General features: G+C 33.8%; 1 protein-coding gene across 3 annotated transcripts; it reads left to right on the top strand.

The window, feature by feature from the left end:
* On the top strand, positions 1-26,576 carry LOC142547534 (eIF-2-alpha kinase GCN2). Of its 3 annotated transcripts, XR_012820690.1 has the most exons (31): positions 1-422; positions 1,832-1,900; positions 1,983-2,042; positions 2,114-2,219; positions 3,688-3,792; positions 5,583-5,981; positions 7,117-7,248; positions 7,330-7,416; positions 7,497-7,583; positions 7,675-7,786; positions 8,242-8,359; positions 13,462-13,516; positions 13,727-13,896; positions 14,472-14,656; positions 15,529-15,674; positions 15,747-15,996; positions 18,020-18,302; positions 18,426-18,519; positions 18,703-18,783; positions 18,877-18,933; positions 19,592-19,723; positions 19,795-19,878; positions 21,045-21,153; positions 21,236-21,372; positions 22,590-22,697; positions 23,986-24,071; positions 24,174-24,276; positions 24,343-24,465; positions 25,290-25,425; positions 26,171-26,307; positions 26,394-26,576. XR_012820690.1 is itself a non-coding variant. In XM_075655888.1 (30 exons), the coding sequence occupies exons 1-29, from the start codon at positions 307-309 to the stop codon at positions 25,398-25,400; spliced, it is 3,705 nt and encodes a 1,234-aa protein (XP_075512003.1). In that variant the 5' UTR covers positions 1-306; the 3' UTR covers positions 25,401-25,425; positions 26,171-26,576. The 3 variants fall into 3 exon arrangements, 1 of the variants encoding a protein (XP_075512003.1); XM_075655888.1 differs by having other exon boundaries at positions 26,171-26,576; XR_012820691.1 differs by lacking the exons at positions 23,986-24,071; positions 24,174-24,276; positions 24,343-24,465; ... (1 more) ...; positions 26,171-26,307; positions 26,394-26,576 and having other exon boundaries at positions 21,223-21,372; positions 22,590-22,696.

Raw genomic sequence — 26,576 nt, forward strand, 5'->3', positions numbered from 1 at the left:
TATTTTATTGACACCACTGTGGGCCTGTGGCTTTACGCTTAACCCTTGTTTGTATATTTCCAAGACTTCCATTTCAGCGCCATCTTTCTCTTCCGTTTCCAACTTCAATTCCTCGCAAATTTTTTTGCGGAACACTTCTCCCAGCACCGATACACGAACAAAATCGATTGGATTCGGTTTCATCACCACTCATTTGAGTCGAAACCCTGTGATTTTTCAGAATCTCACTTTGTAAGGCTAAAATTTGATTGCTGATTGAGGTGAAAATTGATGATTTGATTTGATAAATATTACGGACTCTGAACAATGGGGCGTAGTTCGAAGAAAAAGAAGAAGCAGGGGGGGCGAAGAACACAGTCCAAGGACCATAATTCAATTGCGGCGGATAGCAGCGAGATTTTAGCTGAGGAGTTCACCGCTCTGTAAGTTTTTCTGCATATTATGTGAACGTGTTATTTCTGCACTGTTGAAATTATCTATTCTGTAAATCGTTTTTATTATTTTTAACTGGATACTGGAAATAAGTCTGTTTACGTTTTTTTTCCTGACCTTATGCTGTTATGCATGCGACGAATCTCAACACTCCAAGGCATGGATACTTTCTGAATAGACCACTCTGTTTGTTTCCATGTTGACGATTTATAAACGAACTTGTGAACTAGCTGGAATCTTTGGTTCTGTTTGGTTTTACTGTGGTGACCCGAAAAGGTTTTCCATCTCAGGAAATAAAAGCAAACATTACGATCCCATCTTATTTCTCTCCGAGAACCTCATTGATATCCTGTTTGTTATATTGTAAATTTGTAATCAAAAAATTGTATTTTAAAATTTTAAAATGCCCTACACGCCATCAGAGCACACACTCTATATAAATAAATATGGCATATTGTTACATTTAATGACATCTGCTCGAAAAAGAAAATCAAATTTCTAGAAAACATATCTGTGGAATGCTGGAAATGAACCATATTACCTCTGTATTGTGAATTGATGAACTGAGACAATCTCCTGCTAATCATGTATCATACAACTTTCCGTGTTTGAATTTGAATCGTTCTAAGAGGAGGAAATACGGCCTATAATTTTTTGGTTGTAATATCATTTAATTTTTAATTAGGTTCCTCTGTTTTATGTTAAACAGAGGCTTAAAAAATTGCAAAGCAAATTAAAAAATCCTTAATTGCTTAAGAATAACTTCAGATACACAAGACATTATACTTGTAGTGTTAAATTAGATCGTGAATGTGGCAAATTTACACCGTGTTTCGGTAAAGTTTGTCAAGTCCCATTTAAGGTGGGCTCATAAAACTTCTTAATTTTATGATTTCAGTAAACAGAACATAGTCCTTTCATTTTGGTGCTTAATCAAGAAATTCATGACCTTCAGAAACATTACATTATATTACATAAAGTTAGCTTCTCTATGTATAAATGTTTTATAATCAACTGTCTGAAGAAAACAAAGGAGGAAAGAGATATATATTTTATGTGTTGTAAAGAACGTGGAGGAAACAAATTCAAGAGAAGGAAGAGTGAAGGAAAAGAGAAAAGAATGATTATATAAAGAGTAAAAGAGCAAATGACTAATCGTTAACCCGGGAAAGAAGGCATAAAGTGTTGCAAAGGCTTCAATCTTCCATCTTCCTTGTATTTACACAGAGGACTTTTTTTGCGATATAACTTTCTGCAAGTGTCTGGTTCTTTTAGTGAATATGCATATAAATTTACTATATATAACTGTATAGAAATCTTTAGAATATTTTTACTTTGGCCAATAAGCTTCTCATAAAATTTTGTAGCCTACAACTCATTCTAGTTCCTTGGTATATAGGTCTGCCATATTTCAGGAAGATTGTGAAGTTGTTTCTGAATCACCTCTCCAAATCAATATCAAGCTCAGGTTCCTAATTCAATAATGTCCCTCCAGTTATACAACAGCGTCTTTATTATCTTTTACCAATGCTTTATGGATGAAATACTAGGCCGCACTCCAAGGATACAGGATATGAAGAGCATGATATTTCTGCTGTGCTTTCAGTAAGGTTGGATGATTATTTCCAGTTAAATCGCTCCAAATTCAATTTCTTCTTTTTTCCTGACATCCTTATTTTAGATGTTTACAAGGTTATCCATACAAATGTCCGAAGCTGCAGATAGTACCAGAGAAAGGTTTACCAAAAGCTGATGCTGATAACCTTCTATCTCTGCTTTATGATCAGGTTGTTGGTAGCCAATTATATGCACAAGTTTCCTAGGACACTTTCTTTTCAACAGTAATATGACGACATGCCATTTTTTCTGTTGATTTGGTTTTTTTACCTGGTTCGTGATCAAGCCTGTTTTTTCTACTGACTTGAAATAAGTGATTGTCTTAGTCTGTCAGTGATTATTGTGGGCTTGGTCTGTAACATGTAGTGAAAACTTTTGTTTTAAATAGAAGATAAATTATCTTTATGTTATTATCCGATTAATGAAAATAAGCCGCATACTTTACCTTGACAAAAGGATAGGGTCAATATATATACATTTTCAATGGATATAGGGGGTACATCATGACATGTAGTTAAAAATCCAATATAGTGTATACAACTAATAGACATGACCTCTAATTGTTAGAATTTTTTAATGATGGTTACCCAGACCCCTTCACTGTCTTGAGAGCGTAGGCCTGGACTTCACCGGAATAGTGTCCCTGAGGCGTGAGAAATGCCAAATGTGTGTAAGGTAAAAGACAACTAATTGATTGAAATCATTCACAAGAGCTACAATCACTTACCTAAGCAATAAATGCAGTTTATGCCCTCCCACATGATACTCACACCCCCTATCAATGTACAAGTGCATCTAGAGCACACTCCAACATAAATAACAATGTATATGCCCATGGTATGTAATGGCAATTTAGGTCCCCTCACATACCTTGTGAAATACGACACCATGGACGGCAACGTCAAGAGAAAATGCGGCTTTACAACCAAACAACCCCTTCGCAATGCTCTCAACTGGCCATTGTAAGATTCATAGCCCTCAGTGTATGGCATTAAACCAACTGAAGGTTACGATGATCAACATATTTCAATGCAATACCTCTTCTTTGAAGTACCTCAATTACTCATAACATTAATCAATGTTCTAACACATATACATAATGATACACAAGTCATGTTTTTACGCAAGATAAAACCTATGGAGAAATCAACAAAGTATAACATATTTGGAAGTTGAGCTAACGCCGTAGAATACCCAAATGATGTGTGAAAATCCATCTATTAAAAATTGTCACATACCAAAAATATTATTTCCATAATGGAGAAACTATTTTTAGTTTTAACAAAAAATACCCTAATTCATTCATAAATAATTAATGGTGACTCAAATCGATGGCATGGCTGGTAAATTACGCAATTTCTAGTGGCTCAGTTTATACCTCGAGTATTAGTTCACATGCTATGGAACTTACAATCCTTGAAAATATATTTTAGAGATATGTTACTGGACTATTAACATTTAATGACTGATGAAATCTTGTTAAATGGATTTGATTAAGAGAGAGTGAGAATTCTTCACTATTTAGTCCTTCATGACACTATTCCTAATTTTCTGTGGATTTATGCACCATATTTCCTGTAAAATTTAGCTCTTCAGCGCCATTGCAGCAGTTTAAAAGTCATGTTGGAACCATTGCAGGCAAATTCAAATGCTAGAGAAGGACGTGTGATGATCTACAATTTAGTTGAAGCCGCCCAAGAATTTTTGTCTGAAATTTATCCTCAAAGGATTCCAAGTGAATTGGTAAACAAATATGTCCTAATTGATCTTAGTTTTTCTGGTTTATTGCAGGAAATTTACATTTATTTCTTACCATAGAAACATGGGTAATTATTTGCTGCGACAGTGTGAAAACTTAAAATCCTCCATTGAATGAAAAATTAAAATCTCAAAAGAACAAAAAGATAAATGTTATTTTTGCTGGTGGACATTGTAAGAGGATTGGAGAATGGTGGGGTATCCATGTCTTGATGTGTAATGGCTGTGCAAGGGAATACCAGTCGTAGTGAGAGAACAGTTAGTAGGAAAAGTTTTTCAATGAGAAATAATATGCCAACAGTTACGAGAGAATCCATATTGTTATTCGATTAAATTACAATCCTTACCTGTAACTGATTTTTATTCTTTCGGTCAAGGGGAGAGTTGATGACAGTGAAATTTGGTATGAGAACTATCACTTTTGCCACAAACTGTTGCAACAAAGGGAAGTTGTAACTTCACAATGAGTCTAATAATTGGTTTTTCTTTTGTAACTGTATTGAAGATTATTATAACTTTTGTCTATTAAAAAATAGTTGCACCCAAAAGAAACCAAAGTATAATATAAACTCTTTGTATTAATGATCTTGAGATCTGTGATGAGAAACTAATTACTTGATAAATTAATAATTTTTAATTTTATCAAGTGAACTCAAGATTCAATCAACACATTTAATTAGCTGAGAAGAAACATGCACTTGATTAATTTAATCAGTTAAAGATGTGCTCAGTTGTTAAAAACTATTAGAAATAATAATGAAGTGATCGAAATAATATACACGGATGAGATAATTGTATTATTTGATGTTTCTTGGTAAGTAAAAGAATAAGATACGAAGCCCTAAACATATTAGATAGTCAATTAATTCGCAACATGTGGAGTGCAAGGAAGTACTAAAATAATCAACAATACTTGATAAGTTTTTGTATAATTTGAGTAGTTCTCAAGGATTTCTAAATGCAATAAGAAAAATGTTAGAGATGATATCTAATCAGCTTTAAATGTTAAGAAAAAAACCATAAATGACAGTTTCATATCTCAAGAAATATAATATTTAATTATTTTGTTACTTGAGAAAATTATTAATTTTTGATATGAATGATACTACATAATCATGTAAGTTTTTTTTTAAAAGAAAAATATGATTTAAATAATTTATCAAATTTTATTAAGTTTTTCTTGTAGCACAAGTTGTCACCAAGAAAAATTACTCCTGTATAATAGATGTTATTGATTTATCTATTATTTGTAATTTAATTATCTTAGATAGGATGTTTGAATTTTATTATTTTAAAATATTTACTCAGTTGATAATCGATGCCATGTTATCATAACTGATGCTATGTGATTTTATAGTCGAACAGTGGCAGGACTATAAAACACTGGATACAACATTAATAGGAAGTTTTGTGTTATGTTAGATGGAAAAGGTTATTTTAAATTACTTATGAAGTCGAATGATAGAATTACATGAGATTTGTTGCGGATGGCAATGCAATGAGAAATTTGTGATACTAGAAAAGTTTCAAGAGATTGTATGAGCTGTCCAACTTGCACCTGGTGGAGGCTGAACTCTCCCGTCCTTTTGTGATACAAAACCTGTACTAATATCCCTCTTGCTTTGCTATTTTTTATTGTTTTTGAATGTCCAAGAATTTTTTCAACTCGATATCTATTCCAAGATTTACACTTCTGAATGAATGGAATTTGTTTATTCAGCTTTGGTGTGTCTATACTTGAATAATGTCTTGTCGCAATTGGTTTCTTCTTGTAGGTTCTGAGTTGTGGACCAGATAAGAGTCCTCAGCTCTCTCAGAAGGATTCTACTGTCTCAAGTGCCACAATCTGCTCATTTGGTGAAGCTTTTGTCTGTAGTCACGTGGATCTTTTCAGTGGTTCTGGGGAGTCATGGCATTGGAATCTAGGAATGGATGAGAGCAGGAAAACAGTACTTTCTCATACTTTTGAAGGTCTAAAACAAGGAAATCGTGATATGAATAAACAAGTAAAGAAGCACATGGAGTCGGTTGTTGTGGAGAACGATAAGCCAAGTACTTTACATGAGCACGCGCTTAACCTAGGTGCACTTGAAGAAGAGAGTGAAGAAGAGACTGAAAGTACCAATTTGAGTACCAGTGACTTGGATGAAAAAGGCTCCTCTGGCAACATGAAGGTAGCTTGTTGGGGGATAATCATTTAAGATTGCCCTCCTTGTGAAAGAGATTGCTCGTAAACTTACTCCCTACATGACTAAATAAAATTAGAAATTAAAGACTTCAGATTGTGTAACTAAGGAGTATATATTTAAAGACCCACTCTTCAAAAGGCCCAAGCTTATTATAGATTCTCTAGATTCAATATTTATCTTATAATTCTTCCCCACATGCATGTGCTAGTTTTACACTGGTCACACATAACTGTTTTGAAGAGATGGGTGGCTCTTTATACTAATGACCTTCTCCTTAGCATTCCTTTAATACCATGTTATGATTATGCACATTTGAAGGATTTGTGGAATGATCTAATTTCACGAGGTTATGTCGCTTGCACATATTCTTCTGAAATGCATAATTTGGGCCAGATTGAACCTGCAGTCAGCGTTTCCCATAATGACTCTGATACTCGTATCCAAGCATGCAGTTTGAAACTGTCGAGGTTCAAATAAGGATAACTGAAACCCAGGTTAGGTAATCTAGAATTAGAAAAGCCTTCTAAGGCCTTTGTGATTCGTTCGATTTGGATTCATCATTCTTTTCACTATCATATGAGCAATTGTTATGTCCGGTAGGTGGAAAATTGAGGCTCTGTTGTCATGCAAGCAAAGACTTATCTTTCCTTCGTAGGCCAATGACATTAAGTTTTATAGTTAATTGAGTGCCAAACTGATGGACGAAATGACCTCTTCAAATTATTAGTTCTTGCTTCTTTTGGAAATGGCACATCTAAACTGGAAACCTTCATTGTAATCGATACAAAAAATTTTAAACTCTGAATAATACACAGGCAGGTACAAATGAAACTGTTGAATTTCATCATCTTTTGCAGCATTTACTTACTCATCCATTATAGCTTGCCTTAATTGTTTCTTTGTTTAAATTTTCTCCTTTAATCAGTTATTTTTTGCAAGATACTTCATATATCATATCCTACTTCATGTTTGCCGTGAGAGATCATGCTAGATACAAAGAAGCTAGATACAAAGAAGCTCTCTGCTCTCCCTTCCCTCTCTTTCCTTTTTATTTTTTAGCTGATATATGCTTTTGAAGCACTTTGCATCTTTTAACACATGATATTTTCTTGCTTTACAGGCTATCTTTGTTAGAGGAAATCTGACCAAAACTGAGTATGATTATTTGGATGATGAGGTTTCAGATTCATTATGCTCTGAGTTTGTTGCTCATGATCAACCTACTCAGATTTCAGAAAGAGATATGCTCATGGTGATTTTCTCATGGTCCCTGGCTATTTTTTTTACAACTCTGATATCCACTGCAAATATAAGCTAAGATATCTTTCCATAGGCTCACTTGCTTCGCGTTGCTTGTGCTCCTAAAGGACCTCTTTCCGATGCTTTACCCGGAATAACATCTGAACTCCTCGATCTAGGGGTGCGTAGTTCATTCTATTTATTAAAAGACCTTACAAGGTCTTTTTTATTTGTTTTGGCTCTAACTGTCATTTTTCCCAGATTGTTTCTGAAGATGTGCGAGATCTGGTTATCAAACCATCATCATCTTTTGACGAGATTTTTGATCGTGTGTTTAGGAAACATATCGTTAGTCAATTATGCAATTTTCTGAATTATGCGGGCTGGATCTCCATGTAATCAATGATTTCATTACGTTCTTGTGCGTCATGTTTTACAGATTTCATCTAAGAATGCTCCATTTTGGAGAACTGCTTCGCATTATGGAGCACAAAATACTTCTACTCTAAGTTCCCGTTATTTAGGTGACTTTGAGGAACTTCAGCCACTCGGTGAGAATACTTTATTTTTATTTCTTTAATCTAATTCGGATGCATATTTTTCAGCATGTTACTTCCATTAATTTTAAAATGTACTTGAAATTAATTTGACTGTTCAACTTTTAGTTCGACATTGGCGTGTATGTTCATTTACAATAAGATATGTGACCGCGTCATGTATTAATTTGAAAAAACCCTGGCTACTGTTGGTATCGGTATTTACAGGATGTTAATCTTATTTCGTAGTAAGCAAGGCCTTTGTTGCATGTAAACCAATGAATATGTGTCATATGCAGCTTGTTGATATAAATTTTTTGTTGTTGTCGAAATTCATAGTAGTATCTCTGATTCCGTCCAAATTGTATTGTTTCTAGATTTCTTGGAGTCAGTTTTTGTATGTGTGATCCTTTGACGACCTTTTGCAGTGTTATAAATTCATTTGAGTAAATAATACATTTTTCTGACAGGTCATGGAGGATTTGGTCATGTTGTGTTATGCAAGAATAAGCTTGATGGCAGGCAGTACGCTGTGAAGAAGATTAGGTTAAAGGACAAGAGCCTGCCTGTAAATGACCGCATATTGAGGTGTGTCTTCTGACAGTTTTTGAGAAAAATCTCTTCTGTAACTGTTTAGAAGCGTAATTGCCTACTCGTGGAGCTTTTTCCTGCTAACATGTTGGTAATCTTGAACTGGCACGCTGCTAGTCCATCAATGCTGACCTGTACCCTCCAAGTTTAATCAAAACTCTTAGCCTAAAAACACCATAAATGTAAAGGTTGTGATGATGTGCATCAAGCATGTGAAGAATTGTGTGTTTGATGATGTTATGTTGACTCTGTGGACAAAGTTGTGACACCTTCTAATTTATGGTTTATACCTCTTCCATTTTAACATTAATTCAATTTATATGTTACCTGATTGTGGTTGCGTCTTTTACATTCTGTTTTAGATGCTCTATATTTTCTGTTTCTCGTTCCACTGCTGGGTTCTTTTTCACATCCGATTCTGCCTTTATTTGAATAGTTCTACAACAAATGTATGGTTTATTTTCAATGATACCCCTTACTTATTTTTTGTTGTGTAATTTTGTTACAAACTGAAAGAGATTTAGCAGCAGCCATGAAATTGAGGAAAAAATAGAAGATATTTTATTGCTTTTACGACACACTTATTACAATACAAGAGTCTTAAATAAATAGACTAAATGTGTCAGAATCTATATACCTATAAAAATGTGGATAAATGACATTGTTTTCCAATTGTGCAATGACAAAATTAACCTTCTATACACACTTCAAGAATAGAATGTAACTCCTATATTAATTTTATCAAATAACTCATCTTTATACTGCATTTAAATGTTTTATCCTTTTAATTTTCTCTGCACATTTTTTTCCAATGATTTTATTGTAATTTTGTAATTATATTTTTAGTGCAATTTCTAATTAAGTAATAAATTATAGTATCACAAAAAGATATATGAAAAATTTATAATTATATGTGCAATAGTAGAATAACTAATATATTTTATGAATTTTTTAACAAAGAATTGAATGTAAAGAGTTTAATTTTGATTTTCAAAGATAGTATGATTTCAAAAAAATATGAAAAAAATCATCTATAACTAATATATATGTTATAAGCATAATTATTTTATTAAATTGTATAACTAAAAAATTAAATGTATTGTTTGTAAAATCAATCATCAATCAAAACTTTGATGAGCAATAAAAAGATTCTAAGCTATTTTCTACTGTAAAAACAGTATATGATATAATTCTTATAATAAATATAATTATAATGATCATTGATTAACATTTATCAAAGTATAAAATTTTTACATATGATATTTAATATCTTTATTTAATTATTTTGACATCAAACTAATTAATTCAATAGATACAAAAATAACATTTTTTTATGAAAGTATATTTTTTTTATTATATTTCAAATTTTAAAGGTCAGAATCATACCAATAGTTTAAAATCTATATTTAATAATTATTATATAAGTTTATTTGCTATTTACCATATAATCTTATTTTAATGTGCATTTCTTTACATATGTTGATTTAATTATTATTTTAAAATTTATTTAACAAGAAATTAATAATCATCAATATTAGTCTACAAAAGATCGATATATAGAATTTATTATCCATGATATAGAATTGTAAAAATAAAAAGTAAAAAAATTCTTTAGGAGGTTAAATTAAATATTATGAGTTATATTTTACTATCAATATTACTATTTCATTTGTTTTAATATTGTTTTTATGAGTTAATCACAGTGATTTTAAATTGATAATTATTTGTCTTTAGTATGCTTCGTTTTTGTAGATTATGATTTATACATTGATAAAATCCATAATTTGATTGATTTTTAGGTTATTATGCTTTATACGTGGTGTTTGAATATATAATTTTTTTAAAAAATTTGTTTAAGTTCATTTTGTTCTATATATTATGTTCATTACAATTTATTATATAACATAAAATCCACTGCTTGAATTTTAATTTGGGAAATAATTTTGAAAGTAAGTTATATAAGTTCTTATAAATCGTCTAATATGATTAGAAATTAAATACAGATAAATAACAAAATGATTCAAATTGTTTTTTAGAAAATCATATTTTTTTAATTTTTATAATATAATTGATATTACGTGCAACGCACGTGCATCATGCTAGTATTCCTAAAATTGTGGGTTATACAATCAACTAATTGATACACCTCAATCTGACCAAAAATAAGAAAAAATCCAATTAAACCTTTCTATTATTTACACTATATCTTTCTACTTTTCTATACTGTCCTTCAAGTTGGTGCATAAATATCACTCATGCACAACTTGTCAATAAACAAGTCAAATTTTGTCCTGAAATGTACCTTTGTCAACATATCTGTGGTGACAAAGGGCATGCAGATTACTCCAGTTTCCAGGTTGTCTTTGATGAAGTGTCTGTCTACTTCAGTATGTTTTGTATTATCATGTTGGACTGGGTTGTTTGCGATGCTTATGGCAGATTTATAATTGGAACCTTGAGCTCCCAGTTTAGCTCTTCAAGCACACTTGTAATCTATAATATCTCACAAATGCCATTTGCCTTTTCTCTTAACTCAACTTCTGTATTACTTCGGCGGCATTTTTTTACTTTGTCATGTGACACGATTTCCCCACACAAAGGTACAGTAACCCGTACCCATGATGGATCTCCTATCAAAGATAGACCCAGCCCAGTCTGCATCAGTGAAACCTTCCACACTTCTTTGATCACTCTTCTTGAACAACAAACCCTTACTTGGAGAACCTTTCAAATATCTCAAACCTGTCGAAACCTTCTACTATTGTCCAGGCTAGTCTCATATAGATTCACAATTTTTTTTAACATCACTATCCATGGAGGGAATACTTTTGAAGAATAGATGTTTGAATATGAGAACGAGAATATCACCGAATCCAACAATGATTTATATGTTAATTCTCCACTGCCCAGTCTAGAAGGAACAAATCCTCTTGTTCAAGGTGATCAAAACAGTAACCAAAACATGAATATAGATGAGACTAGTCTGGACAATAGCAGGAGGATTTGTTCCTTCTAGACTAGACAATGGAAAATTAACATATAAATCATTTTTTGACTTGGTGGTCTTCTCGTTCTCATCATCAAACATCTATTCTTCAACCTCATTGTTCCTTCTACCGTATTGTTTTTTTTAAAAAATATTGTTCAACCTCATATTTATCTTTTAACATATTAAAAAAATACCGTTCAACCTCATATTTATCTTTTAATAGATATGCTCAGCTCAAACGAGAAACTAACTGTTGCTCAATTGAGAAGCTTCCTTCCTCAAAATAATAAAGACCTACACACTCCTGAGCATTGCCTCCCCGTCTCCAGTTCTTGAAATTCATGGTGATTAAATTCAGCACAACACTTCAAATCATAGGTAATTTTGCTAACCGACAGTAAATTACATGAAATGTTAGGAACACGAAGCACATTTTGGAGAGTGAGTTTATTGGAGATGGCTGTGGATCCTTTCCCAGCTGTGGCTGAGAATCAGCTAGTTTAATTTTCTGATTTCCTGCACATGGGCTGTATGAAGAAAATAGCTTAGAGCAACCTGTCATATGATTGGTTGCACCGGAGTCTATTATCCATGATTGGCAAGGAGTGGTTGATACATTTAAAGTTTTGGCTTTAGAATTATTACCTGGTTGAGCTAAAGAACAGGAGGAAGCCATGGATAAGAGTTGTGTGGACTGAAAAAGCTATACAATTGTTCCAGTTGTTCCTTATTGAAAAAGGGGAACTGTTCCTGAGGTTTCAGACTTAATGTATTCCTCCGTGTTTGCCTTATACGCCTTCTGATCACGGTTTGATTGGTTGAATGACCTTGGCTACAAGTAAGGTGGTTTCCCATGTAACTCCCAGGAAGTTTATTGTATGTTGCGGATAATTGCAATATTCGCACCACACTCTCTCTCCCTTCTCTTATTCTGCTGGCCTTTCAGTCGAGAAGTATTCTGCTGTTTTTTGGGAAATTAATGCAGAACTTTCAGGTTGATGTGGACCCTTCTCGCTCATCATCGCCTTCCTTCGACCTTCTTGATGTCCAGTCTTCCAAGAATTTCTGCCCCTGACTTCATCCAGATTTCTATTCAAACCACCCAAGAATTCAAAGACTCAATCATTCTCCAATCGTTGCAGGAAACGATCACTATCAGATTGGAAAGACCATTTATTATCATAACAAAGATCTAACTCTTGCCACAGACCCTTAAATTGGTTGTAGTACTCAGTCATGTCTCGATCACATTGTTTGGTTTGCCACTATCTCGTCTTCAAATCAAATATTTGTGAGAAATTTTCCTGGTCAGAATATGTTTCTTTCACAACATCCCATACTCCTTTCGTTGTAGGAAGAAACAAATAAGTTATCCTAATCGATGTCTTCATTGAATTAGTTAACCAGGCTATTACAAGGGAATTTTCAGCTTTCCAATTCTTCCACGTTGCTTCTGTTTTGGGCTTTTTGGTCTTTTTCTGTCTCCGAGAGAGATACCTATATTTTTCTTTATCTTTGATTATGAGTTTGATAGGTTGTGCCCACTCTTAGTAATTCTTCCCGTTCTCTTTGTGAACGGTTAATGGAATGGGCATGTTGTCCATCCCCCTCGGATTTATAGACTCGGACGGCAAAGGCGGTGTTTGGGTATTTGTGGAATTTGTTTCTACTTGAAGCCATTGCAGAATCATTGTCAAAGAGTAGGAAAGATATTACCAGACTAGGGTAAACCATAGCTCTGACACCATGAAAGAAATCGAGTAGTAGCTATAAAATTGAGGAAAAACTTAAAAGATATTTTATTGCTTTTTTGACGCACTTATTACAATACAAGATGCTTAAATAAATAGAATAAATGGGATAGAATATTCCTACAACAATGGGTTATACAATCAACTAATTGATACATCTCAATCTTATCAAAAATAAGAAAAGATCCAATTAAATATTTTTATTATTTACAATATACTTTTCTACTCAAACATTTCTCATTTGACTATTGTGAATGACACTCGTCTCTGGTTATATTCATTTTTATCCATAATATTGTCTGTGTCCTGACTAATTTTTTTTGTTATATGTTGCAACCCTACTATGATACTGTTGTTAGGGAAGTTGCCACGCTTTCTCGGTTGCAGCATCAACACGTTGTACGGTATTACCAGGTTGTAATGTCCTTGAAACATATCAATTATTCAATTGGAAGTGATTTTTCATTTTATTTCTGTATCATTCATTTGCATTTAGGCTTTGGTAGCTAAATCCATTGTTTACAACGTTATGATGAATCCAAATGTAAACAGATAACATAGTTTAAATCTTTTGATACATATGTGAATTTGACTTTTGTGATTTTCTTTAAAACAAATTTTCAGGCTTGGTATGAAACAGGAGTTGTTGGAAGCCCTGTCAATAGTGCACAGGGTACTAAAACTGATATGAGCTCTAGTTTCAGCTATAGGGACGCAAGTTCTTCGGACCCATTCGAACATGAACAAAAGCTTGAGTCAACATACCTTTATATTCAAATGGAATACTGTCCTAGGTAGCTTCTTTCCAATTTCCTCTTCAAATGCTTTCACTCCCCAAAATATCAAGAAGTTCTCATACGTAGAGATTTGTGTTTGCCAGTTTTTATGTCACAACTAAGTACTAAGATCACATGTCCCGAAGCACTAGAATCTTCGGATCACCAAGTTGTACAAGTTTTCTGATGGATCGAACATTGTGCCAAATGCATGCTTATGTTTTTGAAGTGTTTTGGTTCTCTTCGTGTACGATTACAACGGATACTGTTTTCAAATATCTGCCAAGCTTCTAAGTTTCTAACTATGAGCAAACTATAATTACATTTCCCTTATAGACATCGCATGGGGTGGGCATGCTGTCCTATGGAGTAGTCTAGAACTTTTTCTTGACAGGAATATAAATGCATTAAGCAATCAGTATCCCAACTAGTCATTTGGTAACAGTGATATGCATCATTCTTTATTTTTATGTGCGCTTGTTTTTGTAAATTCTATTTTATATTGATGGTGTTCATAATTTCCTGAATTGCCCAAGTTTATTTCAGTGATATGTATTGTCGACTTATTCCTTATTAGATCTATTTTTCTGAAGGACATTGAGGCAAATGTTTGAATCCTATAATCATTTTGATAAGGAACTTGCGTGGCATTTATTCCGCCAAATTGTGGAAGGCCTGGCACATATTCATGCACAAGGAATTATTCATCGTGATTTGACCCCTAATAATATCTTTTTCGATGCCCGCAATGACATCAAAATTGGGGATTTTGGACTTGGTAAGAGGCTGCTACTAGCTTGTCACAAAATATTGCATTGAGTTGGTCCATCTTTCGTCAGATTTTATGGAATTTCTGTTGGTAAATCAAGTAGTTTTAGCATTATCACATCATATGTGTAGCTTTTCTTTTATGTTATTTACTAATAGAGGTCCTTGCGGACCGGACCACCTTCTTCGGAATAAGCAAAATTTGTTTTTAAAAATCCGATTGTTACTGTAAATGATGCTTATATGTTAGTTGAACTTGAAAACAGAGATGCATGGAGTAGCACCTGAGGTGAGAGATTAGTTGTCAAAAGCAATCAAGTGTCCTGAGTAGTAGTAAAAGGCAATAAATAAAATATTTTAAAAATTAATAACAAACTCAGTTTTTTAAAATATGAAACATAAGATATCAAATATTGAAATAATTTTCATTTTCATATTTTAAATATCAAATATTAAAATGCGTGGGCGAAGGGCAAAGGTGACACAAGGGCAGAGGCGATGGGGTAAAAAGCGATGCGATGTTGGGGTTTTTTGTGCTCTTTTTTTTTTAAAAAAAATCCGTAAACAAAGGAGAAAATGCACTTTAAATGCAATTTCACTTCTATCAGATGCTTTTTTTGGAAAAAAAGTCTATTTTTCACCCAAGCACACTTCAATGCGAAGTGCGAAAAAAACGCTTAGCGCAGGCAATACATGTCTTGCCGACCTTATTTTAAGGACTATTAATTCATAACTTTTGAAAGTGGAAATAATTGAAATGAAACCACATACCTTCAAATATTCTCCATGCAATTCATCTGAACATACATCTCTAACTCGAAATATTACTTCTGACTTCAGCATTTTTAGTTGAAACTTACAGAATGGTTGTCTTGTATTCAGCAAAGTTTTTGAAGCTGGAGCAATTGGATCAAGATGTAGATGCTGCTGAAATTGTTAGATTATCCGTTGATGGAACTGGTCAAGTTGGAACTTATTTCTACACTGCACCAGAAATAGAGCAAGGATGGCCGAAGATTAATGAGAAGGTTGAAGTTTAATCATTTGGATAATTTTTTCCAGTTACCTTCGAGTCTTGTGAACCGTCATTCTATGTACAGGTTGACATGTACAGCTTAGGAGTTGTGTTTTTTGAGTTGTGGCATCCATTTGACACTGCTATGGAGAGGCATATTGTGCTTTCTGATTTGAAACAGAAAGGAAATCTTCCTTCTACCTGGGTTGACGAATTTCCAGAACAAGCATCCTTACTACGGCACATGATGTCGGCAAGTCCGTCGGATCGTCCATCAGCCACAGAACTACTGAAGCATGCTCTTCCTCCGCGAATGGAGTATGAATTGCTAGATAGTAAGTAAAAGATATTTTTATAGAACTTCAACCGAGTTTTACAAGGATAGTATGCAAAGCTGAAAAAAAATTACCTCATTTATCATTGTTTTTACCGTTTATTTAGCTTGATCAACAAATTTGTGATTGCAATAATCATCTTAGTGTTGACGTGCCCTAGTGAAAATTTTGTAAAACTCTACAAGGATTAGATATGTTGCTTGAAAATGGATACTCTTGTGTATAATGTTGTATTTTATTGGAATACTTGCCGTTGTTTTACCTATAAAGTTATTATCAAAAATAGATTTTTTTGCCATAAAAAGAGTAATGGAATGTGACTGAATTGGAGACTATGAAAATGAGTGATTGGCTTCGTTGACAGAAATATTTTTGACAATATTGGAAAATTAACTAACTGTACAATATTCTTTTTTTTAAAATAATATGTGTGCCTATTGAGAACTTTTATAAGTTTTAATTTAGCATCCTGTATTTTTCTGTGGAATCATCTTATTTGGGCGATTATTCAAGATGGGTACATCAGATTTTCTTATGCTCTTGTTCTAAAACTATATAATTGTTCAAGGAATGTCTCGGCTCTTATGAACTTTGATCATAATCTTGTAATGGCGTTCTTCAAGAGGTATTGGCGTAATCTCCTTCTCATTTATTGCTATTTAATTTATAATAAATAAGTAGGGGTCCACTACCAAACTGCCACCGCGGCACTGTCGGTGTTTTGTTTTTAAAGAAGCAAATATTTATATGTGTGCATATTTGCTTCTAACTCTTGCCCCAATCGCATTGTTTTATTATAGTAGTTTATAAGCTTGTCTCTCCTTGGTGATTGCTGGGATTTGTTTTTCGTTGTTGGATACTATGCTTAATTTGTGCTTGATTTTGATCTTTTTTGTCGGACTTCAAACTTTCCTTTGTTAATGTGGTGAGTGATATGTAATAATTCGAACTTTGGTTTGAAGTGCGCTTTAGTTAAGATATCTATAGTTTATTATTTAGAACTAACAAATGGCATGGAAGTTATTCCATTCTCTAGTTTCTACTTATTGAAGTGCCTGTTAAGTTCAATATGATTAGTACAATCACGCTAGACTGGGCTGTTTGCAATGCTTACTGCAGATTTATCAACACAATACAACATTCATTGGTGCTTGGCATCTATTTAGCTCTTGACATACCATTTTTATTCACAAAATCTCACGTTCTCCATTTGTCATGGCTCAAAACTTAGCTCCTGCAATATTTCGTGTCACCACATTTTTCTTTTTGCTTCTGTAAGTGACAAGTTTTCCCCATATGAAAGTATGATAACTTGAGGTTTATCTCTTATCAGAGATGGACACTACCGAGTCTGCATCTGTGAACTCTTCCACACTTCTTTTTCATTCCCAATTGAAGTTTCCATTGAATTGATCAATCTGGCGGTCATGACGAAATTTTAAGATTTCCTTGTTTGTTGTGTTGATTCGGTGGTTGTCGGTTCATTTATTTTTCTAATGAGATATCCAAATTTACCATTTCCATCAATCATGGGTTTTATTGAATGCGCCAAGCCACCAACTCTAGATAATCTTTTCTGTTCAATTTCTGAACGGTTAATTGAATGGGGAGTAGTCCATTCCACTCAGATTATTGGGCCAGATTGTGGAAATGATTCAATGCTAACCACTGAAGATGAATTTGTATCAGTTGCCATGGCCATGTGCATGGGTCCACAAAAAAAGAACCTAGAGGCTAGGTTAGAATTAACCTAGCTCGGATGCCGTGAAATGTGAGACAAAAGAAATAGATTTTATAGAATAATTTCTGGGATTTATTTTCATCGTGCATGATGCATTACATAGAACTAGGTTTTCCTACGCATTTGTTTTTTTTACTTTCTCATGAGATCAAGCTGATGCCATTTACTCCTTTTCGAGTTTTGGTAAAATAGTTGACTTGACTTGGATAGTTGACTTACTCAGGTGCTATTGAGAGACTTGATACTTAATATTGCTAAGGAATTCTTCTCTTGGATATGCAGATGTATTGCGTACAATTCATAGTTCGGAAGACACGAGTATTTACGAAAAACTTGTATCTGCATTTTTTGATGAGGATATGCTTAGGATGAAGGATGATCATGAGAATGTTGGAAGATTGAAATTGTCACAAAACGATACTTCATCGGTCCTTTTCACAGATGTGGACACTTCTAATCGTCGTTCGATTATCAACGTTGCTATCGAAGTTTTTAGTCAGCATTGTGCTAAGCATTTGGAGATCTTACCAATGAGAATACTGGGTAACAACCCTCAGCCAAATAGGTATGTTTCCCAGTTCTTTTTATGATTGTTTTTAATATCTCTTATTTTTTATTTGCACACGAATAACTTCTTTATATGTTTGTATCTGGCTGTTTTTTTGCTGGTTCCCGAACTTTATTCAAGGAATGCTGTCAAACTTTTGACACATGGAGGAGACATGGTTGAGCTTTGCCATGAGCTACGCTTTCCCTTCGCGAAATGGATTGTCGCAAACCAGGTGTGGCTTTCACATTTTTTCTTTTGATGTTACCGGCTCATAAAAACTACCGCCTTTTTTGCTAAAATTATTTGGATATGGTCAATATTTGTGAATCCAGATGTTAGTATTGCTGTCAAATGATGCTGAGTATAATTGAAAGTCTTTGAACTATTAAAGAAACCAACTCATTTTTTTTTGTAGAAATCATTTTTCAAACGCTATGAGATATCTTATGTATACCGAAGAGCAATTGGCCATTCACCTCCAAATCGTTACCTCCAGGTTTCACTGATTTTCATGCAAATGTTCTACTGGTATCATTGTGGTCAAGCCCATGTTGCAGTTTTTTATTTACATGAGATACACTGTTTACAGGGTGATTTTGATATTGTTGGAGGAGAAACTGCAGTGACCGAGGCAGAGGTCATTAAGGTCCTAAGCTTGTCCATAGCTTTTTTTTTCTCTCCTTGCCCCCCTCTCTCCACTTTTCCATATTTTTTACCCATTAACAGAAACGTGTAGATATACACTTCTTGGATAAAAAATTTTGTGCTGTACTTTATTTTAGATCAAGTTATGACACCAAATTATAAACATGTACTATTTCCTCAATATGATGCTTCGTAACTTGAGAAGTTTTTACTGGTGGCTTTGCTTTTGCCTTTCGCCACTTTAGCTCCAAGCCACTAGTGGGTCACTAATTTACATCCCTCTCATCCTCTTATTGTGCAATCAACACTGCCCAAGACCTGAAAGGAACCCCAAAACTTAAAATGAGATAACTTGCATTTACATTTAAATCCGGCTGTATCTTGTTTCACCTTTGCACTAAAATTAAATTAACTGGTGAAGAGCCTTCTTGTTTATTTGATCAAAGTCTGTATAACTGGATGATTTCATCATGATTCATGAAGTTAAAATAAGAACTGTGAATTACTTTTAAACATGCTAGTTTTCTGTTGTCATCTATTTGCCGCATGGATGACAATATGGTCTTGTTGAACATACTAGTGTTCTGTTGCTATCTCTCTGTTGCAATTGTATTCTATATTTTGAATTTGATTTACAAATTTATGGTTGTTAATCGTAGGCTACGATGGACATTGTCACTAAATTTTTCCTATCAGAATCCTGTGACATTCATTTAAATCATGGGGACTTATTAGAAGCAATATGGTCTTGGACAGGAATAAAATCAGAAAACAGACAGAAAGTAGCTGAGGTATGGAATCTTAAGTAATTTGATCAATGAGTTCTGTTGACAAGAATGGATTTTCTTTTTGTTACTTGCAGCTGCTCTCTCTTTTGGGTTCTTTACGTCCTCAGTCTTCTGAAAGGAAGTCAAAATGGGTGTTGATTAGGCGCCAACTTCGGCAGGTTGGCAAATATCAGGAGTAGATTCTTAAATCAATAATATCTACAATTTTTTCTCTTTCTATTCCCTGCTTCATTAAATCTGTTTCTGTTAAATATTGTAAGAGAATTTTAATGGAGCATTCAATAAAGATTGCTGAAAAAATTGGTTCACTATCAGCAATTTTAATCATTTGAAAATAGAAAATCTTGTAGAAGGTTATGCACACTTAAAACATTGGCTGAGTAAGAAAAAAAAAGCATGTTTGATTTTAGTTGAGGAACCTGTGAAGAATTTCTATTTTTGTAATTTCTATGCAGGAAATAATGATTACGCACTCACTCTAGTGTCTGTTCTAGTGTTGTCATAGCTCAAAAGTACTCTTGAAAAGGTTTTTAGGTCCCTTGTGAACTTTGCCCCCCTAAATTGACTAGATTGTTCATTCAAACTTTGCCAAGTTATTTTTATCATCTGCCCTGTTGCAACCACAATTTAAGAATGAAATTGTATTGCAAAAGGATCGTAAAATATTCAAAGAGATAAACTCTTTGTACAACCCTAGCCAAATGCTAATATTTTCCCTAGCCAAAGCTAGTGAAACCACTCAACAGATAAAAATAACTCCCTTCCCACTCAAACGAACTTCATCTTATATTCTCTTTTCCCTTCCCCCAAGTTTATACTTCTAGAATTCTCTTACTAACTAGCCAATGATTTGGCCCATTTTATTAAGGTCCAATACACCCAAGTCCCTAACACGCCCCATCTGTTTTTATTAGAAATAAAAGAATATATTTTTGAATCAACTTTTTTTTAGAATCTTTTGAAATCAACTTTGTCACCTATATAGAGGTTTGATGATTGGATTGTGGGAGTGTTTAATACGGTTTTAGCTCTCTGGGCATCATGTCATGAGTGTAAGTTTTCATGATTGAACCATGTAATTTTGTGTTGTGTAGCACTTATCACTTCACTACATTTATACTATCTAAGATCCACATTTATTTTGTTAATATGTGTTAAATAACATATGAGATTGAAGTCAATAACCAGCCGTAAAAATCATAATTATTTTAACAGGACTTGTATGGAGTATGTGTTTTTTGAATCAGCATCATTGACATGGCCAGCGGCCGTCAGTTAAATTTTATTTGAAAGCTGAATATTCATCCGTTGTTATTGTTTGCAGGAACTCAATCTTGCTGATGATGCATTGAATAGATTACAAACTGTCGGATTAAGATTCTGTGGCGTTGCAGAGCAGGCACTTCCCAGACTAAGGGGTGCCCTGCCTGCAGGTATATTGTTATTGATTTACTTGCTTCTATGGCCCTCTATGAAGCTTACATTAGGTGAATTTATATTAGGAGGCTGTTGCAGATAAATCCACACGCAAGGCGCTTGATGATTTGTCGGTTGTTTTCAACTACATAAGAGTCTGGAGGATCGACAGCCATGCTTTTCTCGATGCACTTATGCCCCCGACTGAAAGTTATCACAGGAACTTGTATTTCCAGGTATAGAACAGTTTGAACATACATCGGTGGGAATATTTCTTTGATATTGAATTATTCATTAGCTTGTGTCAAAATCTGATTTTAAACAGCAAGCTGGATTGAAGCAGAAAAAAGTCAACAATAGAAAATCAGCACTAAACTAATCAAAAATGATAATAGTACACAAGCACAATAACAGAATCTAAATAAGATTGTCCCATCTGATTCTAGTTGACCTACAATTTTTAGTCCCCAATTTGCATTATAAATCTGGAAGTTTATAAGCACTTTGTTCCATGGCCACTATTGTATTTTACCATGGTTCCATCATTTTGCATTTATCTAAAAAGTGAAGTTTCCCAATCTCTGCTGTCCAAATCATCACCATCATTTTTTATATCAAAAGTCAATAAAACAAGAAAGTCTCTGGTCTTGGACAATAGTGATGATTCGGGGGAAGAAAAGGATGAAATTTATGCATCATTCCATCTAATATATAACTTGCAAACTACATATAATAGTAAATATGTATTTTTTTTTCAATTATAATTATACAGAGTAAATAACACCGTTAAATTTATAACTGTATTGATATCATGATCATGTATTATGGATATAAAGATTTTGTGAATTTTGAATAAAGAACGCAATACAATTATTTTCTTTTACGTCACATGACTTACATCCCCTTGAGTCTTTTGCACATGCAACACGGCAGATGATTGTTATTACTCAAAATTTAGGAAAACTAATGGTAGAAAAGTTCATGTCTTGTGGCCATGGATGCATGATGACATCTGGCTCAAAGTTTAATAGTGTTTTTGGGTGTTTTGGGAAAAAAAATTGTTAGAATGTGATTTGAAAGATTGTATTGAAGAATTTGATTTATGTTTGGTTTTATTTTATGAAGAGTACATTTTTTATGTATGTCATGTAAATATGTTGTGTTAAGTATATGCGAAAGCAAGAAGAAGTTTGCACTCTCCCACACATTGGAACATAAATATCAATCGTGCCTAACTTGGTAATTGTTGCCATGTTTCTGGAGTCTATATTTCAATAAGTGCATGTCCATTTACATTATATAACTGTCATGTCTCAATTTTTTTGGTTTGAATTCGGTTTTCCAGTGTGGAACAGCACTATTTTGTTTGTTCAGAAATTATTCGAGTAGAGATTGACATTATTTCTCTAGTTCTTCACTTCTTCATGAGCGAGTATTCATTTTTGGTATGCAGATATATTTAAGAAAAGAAAACATTCCTGTGTCATCGATGGAAGGAACGCTTCTTGCTGTTGGCGGTCGTTATGATTATTTGCTTCAAAAGATGGCAGATTCTGTATACGTAGGTGTCTTGTGGATTTCTTCTTTCCATATTTGCATCACACTGATATATCTGTATTTAAGTTCGTGTTCCGAATCGAGGTTGACTCTTTGAGCTAGTTCATGTTTTGTATCCACTAAAATCGAGTGAATACATGACATTCAGATTCTATTGGGAGTATTACGTTTCTTACTTTTTTTGATGTGATATATTTATCAAGCATGTAAAATATTTTTTTTTTGACATGAAAGATCATATCATTAAGCATGTAAGATCTTTGCTTCTGACTTTCTTTACATTTTCCCTTCAAGAGATAATTGGTATCTCTTCATGGCAATAAGAATGTAAGCTTCTGTGTTCCTGGAGGCCTTTATATGGCTCCAATAACTTCATACAGATTTAGTGTGTGTGCTTAAATTTCTTATAAATGATAGGTATATCTAATTTAGGTTTATAGTTCAACAGTTGGAGAATATGATTTTCTGATATTAACGAGAATACAATTTGAAATGTGAGAGTTACCGGTAAGAAAAATAAGATGGCGGTGTGTCGAGTTTTCCTTTTGTCAAATTTTTTAGTGGTTAGCTTTATTTTCACGGGGAAGCTGGATGAGGTAGCAGCATAACATTTTCTGTTTATTTCTAAGACATTAATTTTTTCAAGAATCTGGGTATGTACGGATAAGGTTACATTATTCTTGTAAGAGCGATGCATTTGATTTCCCATAAATGCTCCTGATCTTTTGCATATGCAAAGAGGAAATTGCTAAGGTGGAGTAAGGTTAAGCTTAAGAAAATTATAAATGACTAGCTCTTACATGACCCTCCTGTGCTATGCTAATGTCATTCCCGCCCTTCACTTGCATCTGGCGGTTATGAAATATTTAAAAAAGTAACTCACTGCCTGGACAAGTTTTATGATCAACGTGCCTTAAAATAGCTTAGACTACAATTTCTCTGTAAAGTTAAAAAAAGAAAAATTGACCTCAGTTCTCATTTGCTCATGGTTCTGGCTCATGTAAAATATTTTATGGATTACTGCTGGACCTCTGATACCAAATCAAGGTTATAATTATGAATTGTTCTAGAATGAGAGTATTGGTTATATAGCCCTTCTAGTACCCATACAGATATTATAATTAGGATATCAGCTGAGTTGTCATTTAATTCAATTGCATCTACTTTTTTTTTGTCATTTAACTCCACAAATTTCGCAAGCAATCTTGTAGGCATATTATTTACCTGGCGGTGATTAGAAACATGAGCAGACATTATAGTAATGTTCTTTCGGTTGTGCCTAATGTTGTCAGAAATCAAATCCTCCTGGTGCAGTTGGGACAAGCATTGCACTAGAGACTATTTTGCTGCATTCTTCTGTGGACTGTAAATTGTATAGGTGAATTTTTCTCCCAGTATTGTCCCCCTTGTTGACAATGCTGTAACAATTTCCCGCTGGCTTTAAAATCAACTAATGGCCTTAATTTTGTAACTTGAACAGAAATGATGGTGGCATTCATGTTCTTGTCTGTTCAAGAGGAGGAGGTGGTTTATTAGCGGAGCGCATGGAACTCGTAGCTGAACTGTGGGAGGACAATATCAAGGTCAACATATTATATATAATTCAGATATCTGAATATAATCTACACTTTCTGAAGTGCTTATTTCAGGCTGAGTTTGTCCCCTTACGCGATCCAAGCCTTACCGAACAATACGAATATGCAAATGATCATGATATCAAATGTTTGGTTGTCATCACCGACACTGGGGTATCTCAGAAGGGTTCTTTGAAGGTTGGGCTGCTAACCGAATTTTTTGTTTCTCCCTCCCCCTCCCTCTCTTTCTTTCTCTTTCTCTGGATTTTTATGTTTCACAGTTGCATGAAGTCGACCTCGAGAAGGTGGTTGTAAGATCTTCATCAAATTTTGCCTACATTTCTTTATTTTTTGTTTTTATTCAATTAAATTTTAACGGATGTTTTGTAAAGTTCTCGAGAGTACAATAACTTGTACTAGACACATTGCTCATGGCACTATTACAAAGTAGGAAATTATATCATGCATTTTCAGCTAGTAGAAAAGTTTGTGGTGCTTAATATTCTTTTCATGTTTTTCAGTATTCTGACAACCACCTTTTGGGTGATGTGAATCTTGAAATGTCTATATGCAAGGAGAATCAATGAACATTTTTTTAACTCCATGGTTTGATTCATAGTGCATTAATTGAATCCTTGTTTTAGAATTATTTAAATACCACATTACTTTTTGTTTGATGGAGAAAATTTGTCTATGGACGTGAGTCATTTCAGGGCTGCAAGCATTTTGATAAATGTGTTTTTGTTTTTATAGTTGTGATAGAATCCAAATATTAGCCCATGTTTATTTGTTCCAGTGATCTACCTGCTTGAGAATCATCATTTACTCTGTTGTTGAATCTTTTCCTTCTTTGTTTGGCCTTTTGAGATGGTCAGCTTGTCATAAGAAAAATCTTACACTCACTCCATTTTTTTGATTGCAACTTCATCAACAAACTATTTCATGTGTGTATTTTATTGTTTGTTCTTCGATTTTATCAATATTTACACAGAGTTGCTAATTTTTTCTAGCTTGTGACTTAGGTTCGACATCTAGAACTCAAGAAAGAAAAGGAAGTTGAGAGAGAAAGCCTTGGTAGATTTCTATCAGAGGCAATGACTACTCAATTTCGAAACCCATCAATTTGGAACTAGGTTTGTTACTCGGTCACAGTTTCAGGTCGGCCCCTACCCTTGGCTTGTCAGTGTATCTTCTCTGCATATTCCTTTGAGCCGTCAACCTATACTTATTTCTGCTTCTTTAAAATTTTACGTTGGTGAGCAAAATATGCACCTTGGTCCCAAGTCTCTTAAGAGTAAATGTTATACAAAATATAGCATAAGATGACTTGTGATGCTGAATTATTTGATGGCATTGCCCTTTTCATTTTGTGTTACTTTGGCATCATAATTTTCATTGAGTTATTCAAATGGTTGATATGTGTGGGTGAAACACGCCTAAATCATTAAGAATTGGTCATCCGAATTCGACGCATTTTAACTACTAAATGATTTCAAAGTAGGGTCATTCAGGAACTCTTAATATTTATTTTCTAAGTTTGAAACCAATTTCTCTACAAGAAGTCTAGGGATCAAGATTTACTTTGGGCACAAAAAAAAAAGGTTTGATTATAACAAGTTTCTTCTTGCAGCCTTTTTTTGTTATTCTTACTGACCCGGTGGGTAAGATTTTAGTCCAATTTGTAATGTATAGAATCAAAAATGTGTGTGTTTATCTTATGAGATAATGAATTATATCAAAATGGACTGTTATTTATCTTTTCACCTACTTGGAACTTGCGTTTTCAACAGATGGGTACACGAGTCTTTCTACTTTGCACTCGAATTTGTGATAAATAATTTCCATATGCATCTGCAACGAGGCACTTTATCTACCTCTATTTATTGGGTTGGTTTACTTGCAGGATCCCAGAAATGGAAACGAGTCAAATATCCTTTTGGCGGCAAATTTAGTAGATGTACAGTGGTGCAGTGTTCATTCATTGGCCAAAATTAAAAATGAAAGAAAAAAAAAAATCAAATCACTCCATCTCTGTAATAGGTAAATGAAAATTTTGTGGTTGTAAATGTATAGTGGTGCAGTGCTCATTCAATGGCCACTTCCCAATTTTCCGATCTAAATTTCAGGTATTTTGTTGTAGTCTCGTTGCTGCTCAGACAGAAGAACAAACAAATTTCCATTTAACCTCTTTCAAGCCTTTCTGACAAGAATATGTTTTCAGTTGTTTGAGGTGAAAAATATAATACATTTTTCATTGCCAAGCATTCTGTACCGATCTGCAAATGAAATTCAGTTGAACATTGCAATTT

Source organism: Primulina tabacum, chromosome 5 (genome assembly GCF_025594145.1).
Source record: "Primulina tabacum isolate GXHZ01 chromosome 5, ASM2559414v2, whole genome shotgun sequence".
Classification (NCBI taxonomy): domain Eukaryota; kingdom Viridiplantae; phylum Streptophyta; class Magnoliopsida; order Lamiales; family Gesneriaceae; genus Primulina; species Primulina tabacum.

What these genes read in the sequence shown, in the direction of transcription:
- LOC142547534 (XM_075655888.1), top strand. Translation starts at nt 307, where the DNA reads ATGGGGCGTAGTTCGAAGAAAAAGAAGAAGCAGGGGGGGCGAAGAACA. An exon ending in CTGAACTCCTCGATCTAGGG is followed by an intron (nt 7,417 to 7,496) that starts GTGCGTAGTTCA and finishes CATTTTTCCCAG; the next exon opens with ATTGTTTCTGAAGATGTGCG. An exon ending in GTGTGTTTAGGAAACATATC is followed by an intron (nt 7,584 to 7,674) that starts GTTAGTCAATTA and finishes CATGTTTTACAG; the next exon opens with ATTTCATCTAAGAATGCTCC.